At 42.0% G+C, this 17,270-nt stretch overlaps 1 protein-coding gene and 1 long non-coding RNA gene across 2 annotated transcripts in view; one reads left to right on the top strand and one right to left on the bottom strand.

Moving 5' to 3' along the window:
* Positions 1-17,270, top strand: part of MUC5AC (mucin 5AC, oligomeric mucus/gel-forming) — a 58,710-nt gene that overhangs the window by 16,954 nt on the left and 24,486 nt on the right. Inside the window, exons 13-30 of the mRNA XM_081903505.1 lie at positions 739-808; positions 1,142-1,279; positions 2,194-2,358; positions 3,243-3,337; positions 3,789-3,915; positions 5,510-5,762; positions 6,711-6,763; positions 7,151-7,251; positions 7,855-8,006; positions 8,124-8,262; positions 8,369-8,482; positions 9,042-9,224; positions 10,700-10,939; positions 11,559-11,715; positions 13,016-13,144; positions 14,264-14,414; positions 16,024-16,070; positions 16,172-16,399. Coding sequence (XP_081759631.1) covers positions 739-808; positions 1,142-1,279; positions 2,194-2,358; positions 3,243-3,337; positions 3,789-3,915; positions 5,510-5,762; positions 6,711-6,763; positions 7,151-7,251; positions 7,855-8,006; positions 8,124-8,262; positions 8,369-8,482; positions 9,042-9,224; positions 10,700-10,939; positions 11,559-11,715; positions 13,016-13,144; positions 14,264-14,414; positions 16,024-16,070; positions 16,172-16,399 — 2,542 coding nt within the window. The remainder of the gene's footprint in view (positions 1-738; positions 809-1,141; positions 1,280-2,193; positions 2,359-3,242; positions 3,338-3,788; positions 3,916-5,509; positions 5,763-6,710; positions 6,764-7,150; positions 7,252-7,854; positions 8,007-8,123; positions 8,263-8,368; positions 8,483-9,041; positions 9,225-10,699; positions 10,940-11,558; positions 11,716-13,015; positions 13,145-14,263; positions 14,415-16,023; positions 16,071-16,171; positions 16,400-17,270) is intronic.
* Positions 3,285-7,899, bottom strand: LOC309366295. The gene is made up of 3 exons (XR_014166629.1): positions 7,806-7,899; positions 5,574-5,639; positions 3,285-3,410 (listed from the first exon to the last, which is right to left on the bottom strand). It is a non-coding gene; the product is annotated as an uncharacterized lncRNA (long non-coding RNA).

Raw genomic sequence — 17,270 nt, 5'->3', positions numbered from 1 at the left:
TGTGTAGAACTGCTCAGTTTTATCTCCTAGTCTCAATTACTACTCCTAACAATAAACCAACTGACCTGTCCCAATCAGAATGTGGACTTCAGTCCCCTTGTGTGGCCCTCATTTCCCCTCTAGGTTACAGCAAGTCCTTTCACAGTCTAGATTTCATAATATTGCAGGCCCACTGCCCCACAACCTCAAGCCCTCCACCTTTCCTTCCTTGCACATATTCCTTCTCTTCCCACTTCTTTGTTTCCAATGCTCCTTTCTTCAAGTCTCCTTCCCCATATCTATCCTTTCCTCTGGTTACTGTTTCTTGGCCTAGTGCTCTCTTCCTTCAACTACAGTAACTTGCTTCCGGTTTCTCCCTCCCTCCCTTTGCTTCCTTATCTCCTTGTGATTCTTCCCATTCTCCAGACTGCCCCACAAACCTACTCTGATCCATAGAGAGCTGGGTGAGGATTTAATTCCAGTCAATTGACAGTTGTCCCTTCCCTCATAAAAGTTATCCCAGACATTCTAGCAGCTTTGTTTCCTGAGCAGTTGGAGCATTCATGAACAGTTCATTTCCAGCACAATCAACTGGTGTCAGAGGCTTCACTGCTACAGATGCAATACAATGTGGATTTTGTTGGAAGTTTATGTGCATGAGCAGTGTCATCCAAAGTCACAAAGAAACAGGAAAACAAGCGCATATGATATTTTTAACTATACTTGTTCATCATTATCTTTACCTTTCTCCTCTGCCAGGTAGTTGTGATCAAGTCTACTGGGGTCGTGTATGTGAATATGATCCTTTCCCAGCTGCCTATCTCAGCATGTAAGTTCTCCTTTCAGAGATAATACATGACATTCATCATTCTTCACTCTCCTACTCTATTATTGTTCTCAACATGAGGGATACCTTCAGCAAGGCTCTTCTGATGTTCTTAGGATTTTGGACTTTTCTCTTATGCTTGAAGGCCATTTACTAGGGAAAATGGTTAAAATGCTAAGCATAAGCAGTTGTTACCTCATTGTTAAGTATGCAAAATGCACATACCCTCGTGCCCCCCCCCCCATGTAGCAAATGCCATAGCCATATGAATGATCAGTTGACACCTGATGAAATGTTTGGTCCCATTAGTAAACTCATTATATTCCACTTCGACAGCCAATGTCACCATCTTCAGGCCCTCATCCTTCTTCATCATTGTGGATACAAAATGGGGCCTCCAGTTACAGATCCAGCTCGTGCCCATCATGCAATTATTTGTACGCTTGGACCCAACCCACAAAGAGCAGACATGTGGTAAGTGAGTCAATTAGTCATTAGTCTCAAGACATAGAGGAGATGTTCACTGAAATCAGTGTGATGCTGTATGAAGGATTGCAAGGATTTAAAGTTGAATCCTGACAGGAAAGGTGTACTGTGGAGTATGGGGGACTCCCTGGTCCTGAATGGGGCAACTGTGCCCCTGAAGGAGCAGGTGCACAGCCTGGGAGTCATTTTGGACTCACAGCTGTCCATGGAGGCGCAGGTCAATTCTGTGTCCAGGGCAGCAGTCTACCAGCTCCATCTGGAAAGCAGGCTGAGACCCTACCTGCCGCGGACTGTTTCACCAGAGTGGTGCATGCTCTAGTTATCTCCTGCTTGGACTACTGCAACACACTCTATGTGGGGCTACCTTTGAAGGTGACCCGGAAACTACAACTAATCCAGAATGCGGCAGCTAGACTGGTGACTGGGAAACGGCCACCGAGACCACATAACACCGGTCTTGAAAGACCTACATTGACTCCCAGTACATTTCCGAGCACAATTCAAAGTGTTGGTGCTGACCTTTAACGCCTTAAACAGCCTCGGCCCAGTATACCTGAAGGAGCGTCTCTACCCCCCATCGTTCAGTCCGGACACTAAAGTCCAGCTCTGAGGGCCTTCTGGCGGTTCCCTCACTGTGAGAAGTGAGGTTACCGGGAACCAGGCAATGGGTCTTCTTGGTAGTGGCGCCTGCTCTCTGGAACGCCCTCCCATCAGATGTCAAGGCAATAAACAACTATCTGGCTTTTAGAAGACATCTGAAGGCAACCCTGTATCGAGAAATTTTAAATGTCTAATGTTTTACCATTTTTTATGTGCTGTAACCCAGCCAGATGGGCGGGGTATAAATAATAAAATTATTGTTGTTGTTCTGGTTATTTAAAGTCCCCATGGTTTTGTTCCAGGTCTCTGTGGAAACTTCAACAATGTCCAAGCAGATGACTTCAAAGCTGCCAGTGGAGTAGTAGAAGGAACTTCAGCTGCATTTGCCAACACGTGGAAAGCACAGGCCAATTGTCCTGACATCAAAAATATTTTCGAGAACCCATGTACTCTCAGCATAGAAAATGGTATGTGCACTGATATTTTGCAGCTTTTATCCTAGGACACTCTTTAACCAACAGCCTAATTAGAAAGACCCTTTAGAATTATTTTTTAAGCAGAAACTCACATTAACTCTATTAACTATTGTACAATAGAAATTGCCCTTGTATAGGGCTGGTAAGGACATAAAGGTCATGTTGACTTTTTTAGCTTTTATATTCCACCCTTCCTTCATGCAGCATCCTAATTCTTCTCCCTCCCATTTTATCCTCACAACAACCCTGTGAGGTAAGCTTGTCTGAGAGAATGTAACTGGTTTTTGGACACTTAGGGATCTTAAAAGCTGGGTGGGTGAGTCCAACACACACTCTCTAAGTCATAGTTTGTTGCTCTATGCCACACTGGCTCTCAGATGACAATGGCTCCCCGTAAGAGAAAAAGGCTTTGTACAGCCGGAACAATCATTGCAGACTATTCCACATTATCCAGATCATGGTGTATTAAGACAGCAGAGAAAAATGGCATGACAGACAAAAGATGATGGGTTAAAGCAGATTATAGGTGACTTGAGCAAGCAAGCACAACTATATGATGCAGAAGGAAGGCAGAAAGATACAGTTAACAATGAGAGTAAGTTCTAATACAGTATTTTCTCTCATTGACTGGCTGGAATAGGTTCTCAAACTCTGATAGTGATTCTTACATGCTTGGGTGGTGGATATAGAGGGATGCATGAGTCTGAAGGAACTAGACTATTGTACAAAGGTGAAGTTTGTAGCTCTGCCCTGCCCACCACTGGCATAAGGTCCCTGAGAGGCTGCACAGAAGGGAATGTGTTCCTTGGGCTGAAACACATTGCCCATCTCTGCAGTAATATGTATAAAACCACATTGCCCTTTGTCTTGTACAGAAAAATATGCTTCGCACTGGTGCGGCCTGCTGACGGACAGCAATGGACCCTTTCAGAAGTGCCACTCTGCAGTAGATCCTACTGTTTTCCACACGGTACTTTCTACATTCTCTTTCTTTGAAGTGCCAATGAGAATCTGAACATAACTCCTGGGGGTGGGAATTAAACCTGTTAGAGTGGATAAACAATGTCAGGGCTTCAGTATACTCTCTGCCAAACTTTCTGTCATTAATGTATATTATCAATCCCCATATCATGTTATCCTACATATTCATTTCTCGCTTCACTACTAAATATAAACATCTCCTCATTCCACTCTGTGTGGTTGGCCATGTAATTTGCCAACTTCTGAAACAGAGGTTAACATTTAAGCAGCTGATTCTCAGGAAACTCCCAGGTCCTCAGTAGTTTAAAGCAAGCAATGTGAAATATAAAGACATATTTTTAGATTAAATTCATAGATGAGTTATTCATGTGAAGGTTTAAGAGCAAATGTCCCTGAAGGGGGGGGGAGTTAATATTAATGGCTATTCTCTGTCTCCCTAGACCTGTATGTTTGATACCTGCAATTGTGAAAGGAGTGAGGACTGTATGTGCGCTGCCCTTTCCTCCTATGTCAGAGCCTGTGCTGCAAAGGGAGTGCTGCTGAGCGGATGGAGAACCAGCATCTGTAGTAAGTTATGAGGATTTTGTAAACCAAAAAGCAAGTGACCAGAGGAGATTGTCAAAGTGTTTCAAATAGAACTCCAAACCATGATTCACCCCCACATTTTTGGATTTTTTTCAGTGTCGCTGAATTATTTTGCAAGTTTTCTTAGTAGTAAGTCTCAATGAAATTAATGGAGCTTACTTTTAAGTATCCAACATGGTGCTAAGTGAATCTCTGTCAGCGCAAGATGGAAAGTTCTTCTCTTTTCTCTCCCCACCCTGCCTGGACACCCCCTAAATGTTTTCTTGGAGTTCCCCCAAACCTCAAGAACAGGTTTGGGGAGGGTGCAGGGTGCATAATACATAATGTAACAATGCATATTATAACTGATTCTTTTTTAAAAAGAAGAAAGAAACCCAAATGTTTTAAAAAAAGTAGTCTTGGCATTTTGGGTTTAAAAATATACTGCAGTTGTTTAGAACACCACTTCATTTTTTTGACTTTATTTTTGATGCATCTGCTTCAGCCACTGCATCTCTCAAATAAAATGAGCTGCTAGAGAGAAACATCTGCTCATCTGTAGATGTGTGGTTTTTTCTATAGAAATTCAACTGCTGCCTGCTAGTAAGTGGCAAAGAAGGCAGGTTTTTTTTGTTGGCTGCCATTTTGAATTTCCCCAAGTGCACATCAGAAGAAGGCCACCTGGTTCAATTTGCTCCCTCTCAAGATAATTTTGATCCCCTCCACAGCCTGAAATACTGATGAATCAAAACAACTCATTTCAAGGAGGTGGTTTTTATGTGGACCCGATCTTTGCCAGTTAGTAGCAGCTGTAGTTTCAAAATTATCCTGGACAAGATTTTGAAGGAATTTGAAGCATCTATGCTTTGTTTGTGTGACAACCCCAAAGTGGTGCCAGTAGTTTCCTGAAAGTCTTAATCTGGTGAGCAGATACAGATGAGGCTTACGGGAGCTGGAGAAAGTTCAGAAGGAAATAAAGTTATTGTTTGCCATGGGGAGGCAAATCACAACCAAAAAACTTTACAGTCTTATGTGAATAATGGAGCACGTGCTAGTTTCTCTCTCTAGTTACACCAAAGAATTCTTGACAGCACTGGATTAGAAATTAGGAGTAAAAGACATATTTTTTGGAAAAGATAGAAAAACACACAAACTATCAAATGAGTAGTTTTCAAAGCTGTGATTTAAAGATGAATCTGGAATCACATAGCTTGATTCAAAGGCCAATAAATTACATGGATTAGTCACGTTTTGAACAGGCTCCTTTTCATAAACCCATACAAGATAGTAACTTCCCTTCTGCAAGTTAAATTTAATTCAAGACACCCAAGCAATCGTTCATACAGTCTTTATGCACAAAGCAGCATACGTCACTGTACCCAGAACATCCCATCACACCTGGATGGTGAGGCAGACACCCTAAGCTTCTCCAGCCTCTGGGACTAGAGCCCAGCATCTAGATATACAGATATGCATCTAAACACACACAGCCAATGTTTTTGAGTATACATTGTACCCTGCGACGTCTAGTAATTTATAGCCACAGTAGCCCTTAGATAACCTCTGGAACAACTTCTTTTCTTTTCCCTCTCTCAAGCCAAATACCAAATGTGTCCCAAAACCCTGGTTTACCGTTACAACATTACTTCCTGCCAACCCACCTGCCGATCTCTGAGTGAGCCTGATGTCACTTGCAACATTAAGTTTACCTCCGTGGATGGATGCACCTGCGAAGAAGGGATGTATATGGATGAGAGCGGCAAATGTGTACCTGCTACCAGCTGCCCCTGCTACTACAAAGGGACTCCTCTACTGTCTGGAGAAGTTATCCATGAAAATGGTGTCATATGGTAAGTGATGGTTTGAAATAAGCATTGTTATGAGGTGATGGGAATAGCCAAAATTTCCTTCCATAGAACCATGCTTCTAAGCTGCCCTTAATTATGATTTTTTAAATTTTGTTTTTTTTGAAGATTCAGTCAATTTAATTTTGTAATGTCTGGTGCTTAGATATTAGGTGCCTTTGTGACACATTTCTAAATGCCCCAAAGTTTCTTATTTATGTGAGAAAAATATAGGAGCCCAGCTGGATCAGACCAAAGGTCTGCCTAGTCCAACATCTTATTCTCATAATGGCCAACCAGAAGCCTGTGCAAAGCTCACAAGCAACTTATGAATGCAATAGCAACCCAGCTCATGCTCATTAGCAACATTATTCAGAGGCAATACTGGAGGCAATATAAAGACATCATGACTAGTAGCTGTGGGTGGCCTTGTGATTCATGAATTTGTCTAATCCTCTTGTAATGCCTTCCAAGTTGTGAACCATCACTATGTTATCTGGTAATTAATTCCACAGTTTAACTATGCTTTGTGCTTCCCTTTGTCTATATCTCCCACCATTAAACTATTGCATCTGTTAAAAACGGGCTTTCTAGTAATGGCTGGTGGAGGGTGAGGAGAGAACTTGAGACTGGCAACAGCACCACAGGTGCCCTGTGGATCTCTGAGGTCTGTCCACTCCTGATAAAAATGCCTCACCCCAGTCCAGATCCACCAAGGAGGAATTCTTAAAGCATTTTAACAGGCTATTTTAAGGGAAACATTTTGGTCACAAGGTGACAATTCAGCATTCCACACCGTGAAGGATTTGTTGTTGCTGTCCTTTAGCCAGTCAAGAACAACTGCTCTTCATCGCTTCTCGGCCTTTTGGCTAAGATCAAGTGTAGTATAAGAACAACTGCTCTTCATAAAACTGGTTCAATTTTTAAGTAAGAAACATTCTTCATCTCTTGCAGCACTTGCACACAGGGAAAGCTTCAGTGCATTGGAGAAGTGAAACCACAACCAGGTAAGCCAAATCACAGAAAAAGATAATAGTAGTTCCAGAGACCTTGTAAAACTGAAATATTCAATTGGACTTTGAGTCCTCCGAAAATTGGTTGAAAATATCCAATAGGCTCCCTCCAATGTACAGATGTGGAGTTGTTTTACAACCTTGAGTGATGCAAGTTTCTATTATCTGCTAAGCACCACAGCCAAGATAGCCACCATCCTCTGTCTTAAAATTGGCAGTGAAGGTATAATGTTGTCGTTGTACAAAGACTTTTATGTGTGTTTTTAAGTGAGGTGTTGATAATGGTGTGCCCTGAATTAGTTTTCATGACATACACTCACTGTTTTGGTGATTAATGTCTAATTTCAAACTGAGATTTCACCTAGCTCTCCTTTCTATCAGAATGTTTTGCTCCCATGGTCTACTTTGACTGCACTAATGCCACAGTAGGAGCCACTGGAGCCGAGTGTCAGAAGAGCTGTCAGACCCTTGACATGGGATGCGTAAGTGTGACTACATTGTAACCATTTCTTATCTAAATTACCTGTTCAACGTATGTATTACATTGTTCCCATGATCACTTATTTCCTGAATTTATGAAACTGTCAGCACCGCTCAGCATTCATCATGGTCTCCTGTTACAAAATAGGAGTCATGCTGATGGGTGATCAGAGGCAATGACGAAAGCTAGCCTACAGAACCCATCAGAAGGTGGGTAGAGACAGGGAGGCGCAGGGCATGGTAAACCAGTTTAACCACCATGTTATGACTTGTGAATCACTCTTACACGCAACATTTTATTTTTTAAATCAAGGGACACCCAACATTTTTTAAAAAATCAAGGGTATCAATATACCAAGTCACAATCTAGTGATTTATAATAACATTCTCTCAAAGAGTTCAAGAAAAGTTCTCCACACCTAAACTCCTCTGAAAAAGTAAACTTGAAGCAGTTTTGCATATCTTGCTAATTAATTGACTCTTCATTGGTAACGCACCACTGGAGACAGATACTGATTTCACTCTGTCAAGTATCTTAGTCACTATTGTTTCTCACCTATTGGTTTGTCAAGTAACATCTTTTGCTGCCTTATCTTCTGTTACAGTACAGCACACAGTGCGTCTCTGGCTGCATGTGTCCCAAGGAGTTGGTGTCCGATGGCCAAGGTGGGTGTGTAGCTGCTGAAGAGTGTCCATGCATTCACAATGAAGCCACATACAAGCCAGGGGACAGCATCAAGGTGAAATGTAATACTTGGTACGTATCGCCTGTTATAAGCTGAACTAAAAGTATTGAACTCTTCCATCTAAATGGGGGGGGGGGATCAAACAAACCCTGCCACTGTGAAATTTAACCATATTTCTGTCTGTGCAGTACATGTAAGAACAGAAAGTGGGAGTGCTCCACTGAACCCTGCCTGGCAACATGCTCTGTTTATGGAGATGGTCATTACATCACTTTTGATGGCAAACGCTATAGCTTCAGTGGAGACTGTGAATACACACTGGTCCAGGTATAATACTTTTCTTCCCAAGCACTTGCTTTTTTGAAATGCAAAGTCTTTAGTCTTGATATGGCAAGCTGTGTTCATGAACACCATATAACCCTCTTCTCCACAGGATCATTGCGGTAAAAACAATTCAAATGCAGGGACTTTCAGAGTGATCACGGAGAACATCCCCTGTGGCACCACCGGAACAACCTGCTCAAAAGCCATTAAAGTCTTCATGGGGGTAAGTAGGTTCACGCAAGATGAACGAAAAATATGACTTGTGCACCTGGACAGAACTGGGTTATATTAAATATACAAATGGGGAAATCATGGAGTGCAAAGTAATTAAGTTGTAAAGGTAGGTGGCCGTGTTGGTCTGATGTAGTCAAAATAAAAAAAATAAAAAATTGTCCAGTAGCACCTTAGAGTCCAACTAAGTTTGTTCTGGGTATAAGCTTTTGTGTGTATGCACACTTCTTCAGATACACTGAAACAGAAGACCCTTATATATAGTGGGAAGGTGGGGTGGTTTTTTTTAGAAGGGTAGTAGGAGATGGGTGATTGACTCGATGGGTACTGTAAACCTGCTGACACTGTTAATGACTGGAATTAGTCCCACAGGAAAAAGCAAAGGATAGTATGCAGATGACCAAAAATAGTTTTAGCATGTGTAATGAGACAAGAATCCAATATCTCTGTTCAGACCAGGTCTCTCCATAGTTTTCAGTTTAGTAATAAGTTGTAATTACTTGAAAGAGAAGTTGCTGAATTACAACTTATTGTTGCTTTTCATCTTTCAGAACTATGAGCTGATACTCGCTGATGAAAAATTTACAGTGGTACAGAGGCTTTCTGGAGGAGGTGAAGTGCCATTCAAGGTCCGCTACATGGGAATCTACATGGTGATTGACACCACAGCTGGACTGGTCCTGTTGTGGGACAAGCAAACCAGTATCTTCATCAAACTCAATGACGAATTTAAGGTATGCTGAGGATGCCAGATCAGATTATATAGGGGCGTGTGTGTAATGAAAGAGAAGTGCTACAACATTCTTCCAGGAAATTCTGTAAAGGACAAACATTAAGAGCTAATGTTAGCATTTAAATATTCTAGTCAGTTGATTTATCAGATGAATCCCCTTACTTGACCTCTTCATAGTAGTATAACATAGGTTCTTTGTCTGTATGAAGAACTATTGATAGTAATGAGAAACTGGTCACATTAAAAACAAAGTACAAGACAATGTACTAACTTCATATTGTGATGAAGTATGTCTCCAGAAATTGCTATTGATTATTCTTTATGTGATCTCATGGTGGGCTTCCCATGGGCATCTGGATGGCCCTTGTGAGAAAAGAATGCTAGACTGTATCAGCCAGATCCAGCGTGGCTCTCTTTACATTCTAGCTATCATTTCTATCGCAGAACTATTTTTTCTTGCATGATCAATGCGCACAGGACTGGTTACAGGACAGTGATAGACAACATGGTGCCCGACATCATCCCTGACCATTGCCCATGCTGCCTGGGGTTGATGGGAGTTGTAGTTCAACAACATCTTAAGGGCACTATGTTGGTTACCACTGTGATAGTATATAAAGGTTCATTTGTTTTTTCATAATAATGCAGCAAAATATATGCTGTGATTGTCAATATCCAAAATATGGTTAGGGTTGACATTCACATTCATATGTAAATGCTGGCCATCTCAAATTGGACAAGCACAACATCCTGATAGTGATGGAAACTGTCCTTCCTCTGGTCATCAAATTGATCATTTGATACACAGGAAAGTGAGTGGTAATAATTCCCTTGTGTGCCTGTGTATGAGAAAGAGAGAGAACGTGCAGGGGCTGCATCTACTTTTGGTCCCATCCATCACTGCAATGCAGCCTTAGGACTGTTGACCCAAGGGTGAATGAATCAAACCCAAGGAGATTACCACCTCTGCTCTCAAGGACTCCCTAATGATGCAGAAACAAATCACTCAAGTTTATGTTTTTTTATTTGTAATTATGGTAAGCAGTATTTTTTAAAGAATCAGGGTGGGGAATCAGGCTATGCCATTTTTTCTGCTAAAAAAAAGCAACTGTTGGAGCAATTGTTCTTGTAGAAGCCTAAAATATAACTTTTAATATGCTTTATATGTTATGAGGCTATGCTTAAATAGGTGTGCTAATTCAGTGTACTGCATGTGTTTGATGTGTACATAGGGTCTCTAAGCACTTGAAATTATTAGTTCATGTAATGGGGACAGTCAATCTATCCATGCATGTACATGCTGATCAGCTTCCTCTGCAGAAATTAACTAAAAAGTCCTTGTGAGTGGGAGAGCCCACAAAGTATGACAGTCACTATAAATAACCAAAGTATTATTCCATTTTGAAAATGCAGGGTCTCTAATGCCAGGAAAATAAATTTTCTACTCCTCATTAACTTGTGTTTGTCTCTCTGCAGGGTCAGGTTTGTGGCCTCTGTGGAAACTATGATGGCAATGACATAAACGACTTCACCACCAGGAGCCAGTCTGTTGTAGGAGACGTACTAGAGTTTGGTAACAGCTGGAAGGTGTCTCCCACTTGCCCAGATGCCCCAGGCAGCAGAGATCCTTGTTCTACAAACCCATATAGGAGTTCTTGGGCCCAGAAGCAATGTAGCATCATTAACAGCAAAGTGTTTGCTTCCTGCCACTCTCAGGTATGGGCAAATGCATTTTTAAAAGAATGTATAGGACACTTGAACAGCTCCAAGCTTAAGACTTGATGTGCCTGCACTTGGGACAGGCTGTACCAACCACTGCATAAGAGCAACATAAAAATGTGTTGTCATTCTGTCAGCTGATAATTCAGAAAAGAAAAAGTTAAATGTGAGTCCCAGATTAGTTAGGTTCCCCAGCGTAGTAAATGCCTGATATTAACACATTTAATAGATAATTAATATTTAGGGGGTTGCCAACCAATTTTACTTTTTCCTCAGTGGATGAATAAAAATACCCTTTGCTTCAACGACAAATTACTTCCTTGACAATTACTAATGGTAGATGATACATAACCTTTTCACGTCTGCTTGACGTTTCAGAAGCATTCATGTTTATTATTAACAACAAATTGCCTCTGCATGCAATTCTGTTGCTATAACAAAATGTGCAACTTGAAAATAAAAACAATGACTGATGTCACAAATTTTCCATGCTGACTTTGTCGGAGAAACAAGAACTGTAATTGAAAAAAAAATCAGAAAATGCACCCTCCCTCTCTGACCATGGCCTGCTAAGACTGAACCACAAATCAAACCATGTGTATTCCTTCTCTAACAGGTTGAACCAACTAAATATTATGAAGCCTGCATCTCTGATGCCTGTGCTTGTGACACTGGTGGAGACTGTGAATGCTTCTGTACTGCTGTAGCCGCCTATGCTCAGGCGTGCAATGAAGCTGGCAGTTGCATTTCTTGGAGAACTCCAAACATCTGCCGTGAGTATTGCCCATTCCTTTTAAAGTAATAACAAAAAGATAGATTAGTGAGAACAAGGAGTAGGCTAATGTTTCTATATTTGTAGCACCATATATGGTATACGGTAGGATGGCACACAGTAGGTTGGAGCATTGCTGAACGTTTGCATATTTTTGTAATCCAATTTCTGCATTCATTTTGAATGCAGTAATGCGATCACAACATGATTCCTGCTTTTCACATTCATATCATGAACATTTGAATTTATCGTAACTTTGTAAGAGCTAAATGTCTTCAGAATGTGCTAAATCTCAGCATATCCCCTCCTTACTGTCTAATCCCCTCCTTACTGTCTCCCGTGCTGTCAGTCCATAGCTGCCTGTGATCATGAGGTCAAGGAAAATGGGAAGACTTTTCCTGGAACAAGTACTACTGCTGCTACTAGCTGCCTGCCTTGTTATTTATTAAATTTATATACTGCCCTTCATCCTAAGATCACAGGGCGGTTTACAGTACAAAAATGCAGAATACATAACATAATAACAAAACAAAAAAAACCCAGTAACACGTTTAGAAGACCATAGATCTTTTATATTTTGGCAGAGGGAGCGTAGCCATTCACCAGGCCCAGCATTCACCACCCAATCCTACCTGTGATCCACCCAGTCCAACATCTGGGCATGTTTAGCCTGGAGAAGAGGAGGTTAAGGGGTGATATGATAGCCATGTTCAAATATATAAAAGGATGTCACATAGAGGAGGGAGAAAGGTTGTTTTCTGCTGCTCCAGAGAAGCGGACACGGAGCAATGGTTCCAAACTACAAGAAAGAAGATTCCACCTAAACATTAGGAAGAACTTCCTGACAGTAAGAGCTGTTCGACAGTGGAATTTGCTGCCAAGGAGTGTGGTGGAGTCTCCTTCTTTGGAGGTCTTTAAACAGAGGCTTGACAACCATATGTCAGGAGTGCTCTGATGGTGTTTCCTGCTTGGCAGGGGGTTGGACTCGATGGCCCTTGTGGTCTCTTCCAACTCTATGATTCTATGATCTCTGATCCTACCTCCTACCAGCTGGGGAGAAGATGTAGCAGGAGGGTAACTGGGTCTGCTCCTGACATCCCTGCTCACAAAATTCATTTGATGGTGTTCCTGACTGGTGAAGTGAATAATGACACTGGAAAAACAAGCAACTAATATTGCTTACCACTGAACATAGAAATGAGAAATGACTGGCATACAGTGCAATGATAGGTATTGAGTTCTATGAAATTAATGCATTTTGCTTGAAAGTAACATTAAAAAACCCTTTCCTCCTTCTGCAGCTCTGTTCTGTGATTACTATAATCCGAAAGATGAGTGTGAGTGGCACTACCAGCCTTGTGGCTCTCCTTGTATGAAGACTTGCAGAAACCCAAGTGGAAAATGCCTCCATGAGTTACAAGGCTTGGAAGGTACAAGGATTGTAGCCTTACCCTTGATCTACAAATGATGATTACAGGAAACTTAAAAGCTTCATTTTATATTAATTGTTATAAAAACTGTGGTTGCCCAAAACGAAATGCTTGATGCTTTGTGAATATGGGAAGTTTGGTTTAGGGAAAGGGAAGTTACTGTTTTGTCCCAGTCCAGGGGACAGGATCTAGCCCAGTGGAGGCATGTGCTACACAGAAAATTCAAGGTCACATACTGTTGGTCCCTGTCTGGGATCCAGAAGCAAAGCCAGATCAAGCAGAGATTGGGTTTCAGCCAGGCAAGGTCAGATTGTGATGATCAGGGTCAGGCAAAGTAAAACACAGATCAGGTTCCACTGAGGTCATTCCAGCAAAGTAGAGAGTAGGTCCAGATAAACAGAGTCAAGTAAAGCAGAGGTTGGGGTCCAAAAAGGCAGATGAGCAAACAAACATAGTAGTAAAACCCTAGTTAGCTCCAAGTGAAATCTAGGCTGGACTGTTGTTCCAGCACCCAACTATCCTGGACTGAGCCTTAAGTAGGATTGCTGCTTTGATTGGGAAGCTAACTTCTTCCCTGATGCATAGAGCCCTTACAGTTAAAAGAGGCCCAGCCACTAGGTGCCATTCACTTTGGAAGCTTGGGGGAGACCAAGGTTCAGTTCTTGCCTCTAAGCTGGAGACCAGAGTTCGAGGAAGACAAGGCAACGTCTTCAAGGTGGAGAGGTGCAAGCATCATGTGCTCCTTTGATGCTAGAACACCCAAGGAGGCAGGAATGTCTAAAGCGGGTTCTGAGGTCAATCTTCCTTTTGGTCAAGAGATTCCCTCTGCATCCATGGCCTCTTCTCCTGAGTCCCAGCCTTGCTAAATGACAGTTGCTTGAGATCAAGATATGGCAGGGATGGGCAGCCTGTGGCCCTCCAGATGTTGTTGAACTACAGTTCCCATCATTCCTGACCCTTGGCCATGCTGGCTATGACTGATGGGAGCTTGAGTCCAACAATGTATGGAGGCCAAAGGTTCCTCATCCCTGGTTTATGGTGTGACAGCACCATACACAAAATCAGCTTAAAGGCTAACATTTGTACAGGGTACGGTAAAAGCTCTCTTTCTTACCACAGGCTGCTATCCAAAGTGTCCAGCTGATAAGCCCTATTTTGATGAAGATGAGATGCAGTGTGTTGATCTTCCAGCATGCGGCTGCTTTGATGGCAAAGGAAACCACTATAAACCAGGAGAAAAAATGCCTTCACAAAAGAGCTGTGAATCATGGTAATGCTTGTCTTTCAAATGATGAGAATGAGAATGTGAATGTAAAATTGTTTAAAGTTGTGGCAGAAGCATAGCATGCTCTATTTCATACTGTTGAAACAGGTTTGAGAAGGCAAAGTTTGGAAATGTTCTCCTTAGGATTAATCTGCTCCAGCATGTCTTACTACATTATAATATGGCTTCCATTCTTCTCTCCTGCCCACCTCTTTTTGAACTTCTACTGTGGTAGAAAGAAAGTTTGCCTGAAGGCTCTAGTGAAATTACTACTGCTCTTTTCTTCACTTTCACTCAGCTAATTTGTTTCTCCTCTTCTGTAGTTTCTGGTGAGGATTAACAATTAATGGCTACGCTCCTCTACTATCCTACGTGCTGTGCTTCTTCCTTTTATATAGGGACAGATTCTGATATTTAGGGCTGTGTACACACCATACATTGAAAGCACATTGAAAGCACATTCCCAACCCCAAAGATTTGTGGGATCTGTAGTTTGTTAAGTGTGCTGGGAATTTTAGTTCTGGGGGTAAACCACAGTTTCCAAGATTCTTTCAGGGGGAGATTTGCTTTAAATGTTTGTTATGTACACAGCCATTGTCTATGCTGATTAGTAGAATGAATAACCAACCAAATCAGCTTTAGGAATGACCGCTCCCCACATTAAGTAAGCCCTTTGTGTGGTCGCGCGCAGCCCCCTGGACCCTATGTGGCACCATTAGCACAGGCTTGGCTTCGCCTTCTCCAGGTGGGATACCTGGAGGTCTCAGCCTACTTCAGCCAGTTGCCCAATCCCGCCTGGGTAGGCATTGCCAAGGTGATCAGGCCAGGTAGGGGGAGGGACCACCTGCCCACACAATAGGGGGAGGACCTTACCTGGGAATCATCAGTTAGCCCCACCTTCTAAACTAAAGCCAATATACCAATTGTTGGGGGGGAGGGGGTATCTGCTTTTACAAAAAGAAAATTAGAGTTAATCATTGGATGTTCCCTGTGGAACCAAAAAGATAAATGATTCCATTTTAATTCCATTTACTTTGAAGTGCAGTCCATTTATTTCAATGGAACTTCCTTCCAACAGCAAGTAAGATGCAGTCTTTCACACACTCACCTGGAAAATGAAAGCTCTACTGCCAGGGTGGCCAACTCCTGAGAGACTGTGATCTACTCTCAGAGTTAGAAACCGGCAGTGATCTACCACCTTTTGGGGGGTTCTAGTCTAAGTTGTTGAGCTTTTTTAGGGAGGAGGAACGCTTTCTTTAGGGGATCTTCTTTGGGGGGAGCCCGTGATCTGACAGTGATCTACCACAGACGTTCAATGATCTACCAGTAGATCACAATCTGCTACTGGATGTCATGGAATTTAGTTCTGAGTAAATGAGTAAAACCAATTAGAGTCAAAGCCTAAAATTGCTTTCTCAATCCAAGTGTAGTAGTTTATTCAGAATTTCACCTCCATAGACATTCTTTTATACTGGTTGTATATGCCCCTGAGGGCACACTCCATTGTCTCCTGAGGCAGACGGATGCCAACAACTAATATAAGGAGGGCTGTTAGTGTCTTCTTTGCTCACTAAAGAAAATTAACTACCTTCAAATGTGTTTTCTTTCCTTTTAGCTATTGTTCCATGGCTGGCAAACCAGAGTGTCGATACGATGAACTTGGTATGTTCTCAGTGCTAAGTTTTAATATGAATTGTGAGTGATTTGGAACAGGCTTTTACATTTTAAGAAGTTTAATGCTGACAATTTCTTTTGAATGACAGAATGCCACTGCATCTATGAAGGGAAGATTAGCAAGCCGGGTGATGTCATCTACAATACAACAGATGGCATTGGAGGGTGCATCACTGCGATTTGCAGTAAGAATGGAACAATAGAGAGGAATATCTTCCCATGCACAACAACACCCACCACAACCACCACAACCACTGCACCAACCACTACCGTCTTTAACTTTTCCAGTACCTCTTCACCAGCAACCACTACTGCAGGTAAAAACTCTGATGATAGTACGATCATATGGTTCACTCCCTCCCTACCCTGTTCAGCGAAACCCATCTCCAGCACATTGGAATTAGAAGATTGTAGTAGAGTATAAATTTCAAGAGCATTACCCTGCAACATTGTCTGTGGATTTCTGTAGTTTCTTTACCACCTTTTGCATAGCTGTATGGTACATTGCTATGGCGGAGACATAGTACTGCCTCCTGGAATGGTACTCCTGGAATGGTACTGCATGGGCGTTTTTACCCTTAGCATTTTCTGGGAAGCCCAGATGAGAGGGCTACCTCTCCAGCTCCAGCAATGCAAAATATGACCTGTGCCTCTGTAGTTTAAATCTTTCAATGAAATGTTTTAGAAAACAATAAGCATTTTTTACTGGTGTGAAGAACTACTTGTAAGTAAATGTATATAGGATACTTTTAAGTAAGCCAATAAGCTGTGGTTCCTCCTGTGATGTGTTTCCAATCTCCCAAAGAGCTGAGGAGAAAAATGGAGGTGCTTCACTCCAGGTTCTCCTTGACTAATTTCTGGGCAACTTGCAGTACCCTGTTTATTCATAGTGCTCCCCCCCATCTCATATGTGCTTCATTCAGTTTTCCTCCCATCTCAATCAGCTGCTACCCAGTTCTTGATTCAGGTCTCTGAGGAGCTCCAGTCCCAGCAGCCCATATCACTTTTCCTTCTCATTTCCTCACTCGAACATTTTGATTTTACATTTTGTTCTTACAAAAGGAAATAGAGATATTTAAAAGCCTGTGTTACTCAGCAACTAGTTCCAGAGGGGTTCAATGGATTGGTTCAGTCCAGATGGCTCGGATGAACTGATTTAGTTAAACCCTCAAAGGTTGCTTCCAAACC

Source organism: Podarcis melisellensis (assembly GCF_964234715.1).
Source record: "Podarcis melisellensis genome assembly, chromosome: 1".
In the NCBI taxonomy this organism is placed as follows: Eukaryota; Metazoa; Chordata; class Lepidosauria; order Squamata; family Lacertidae; genus Podarcis; species Podarcis melisellensis.
Note: the sequence above shows the minus strand (reverse complement) of the source record. Positions and strands in the feature narration are given on the sequence as shown.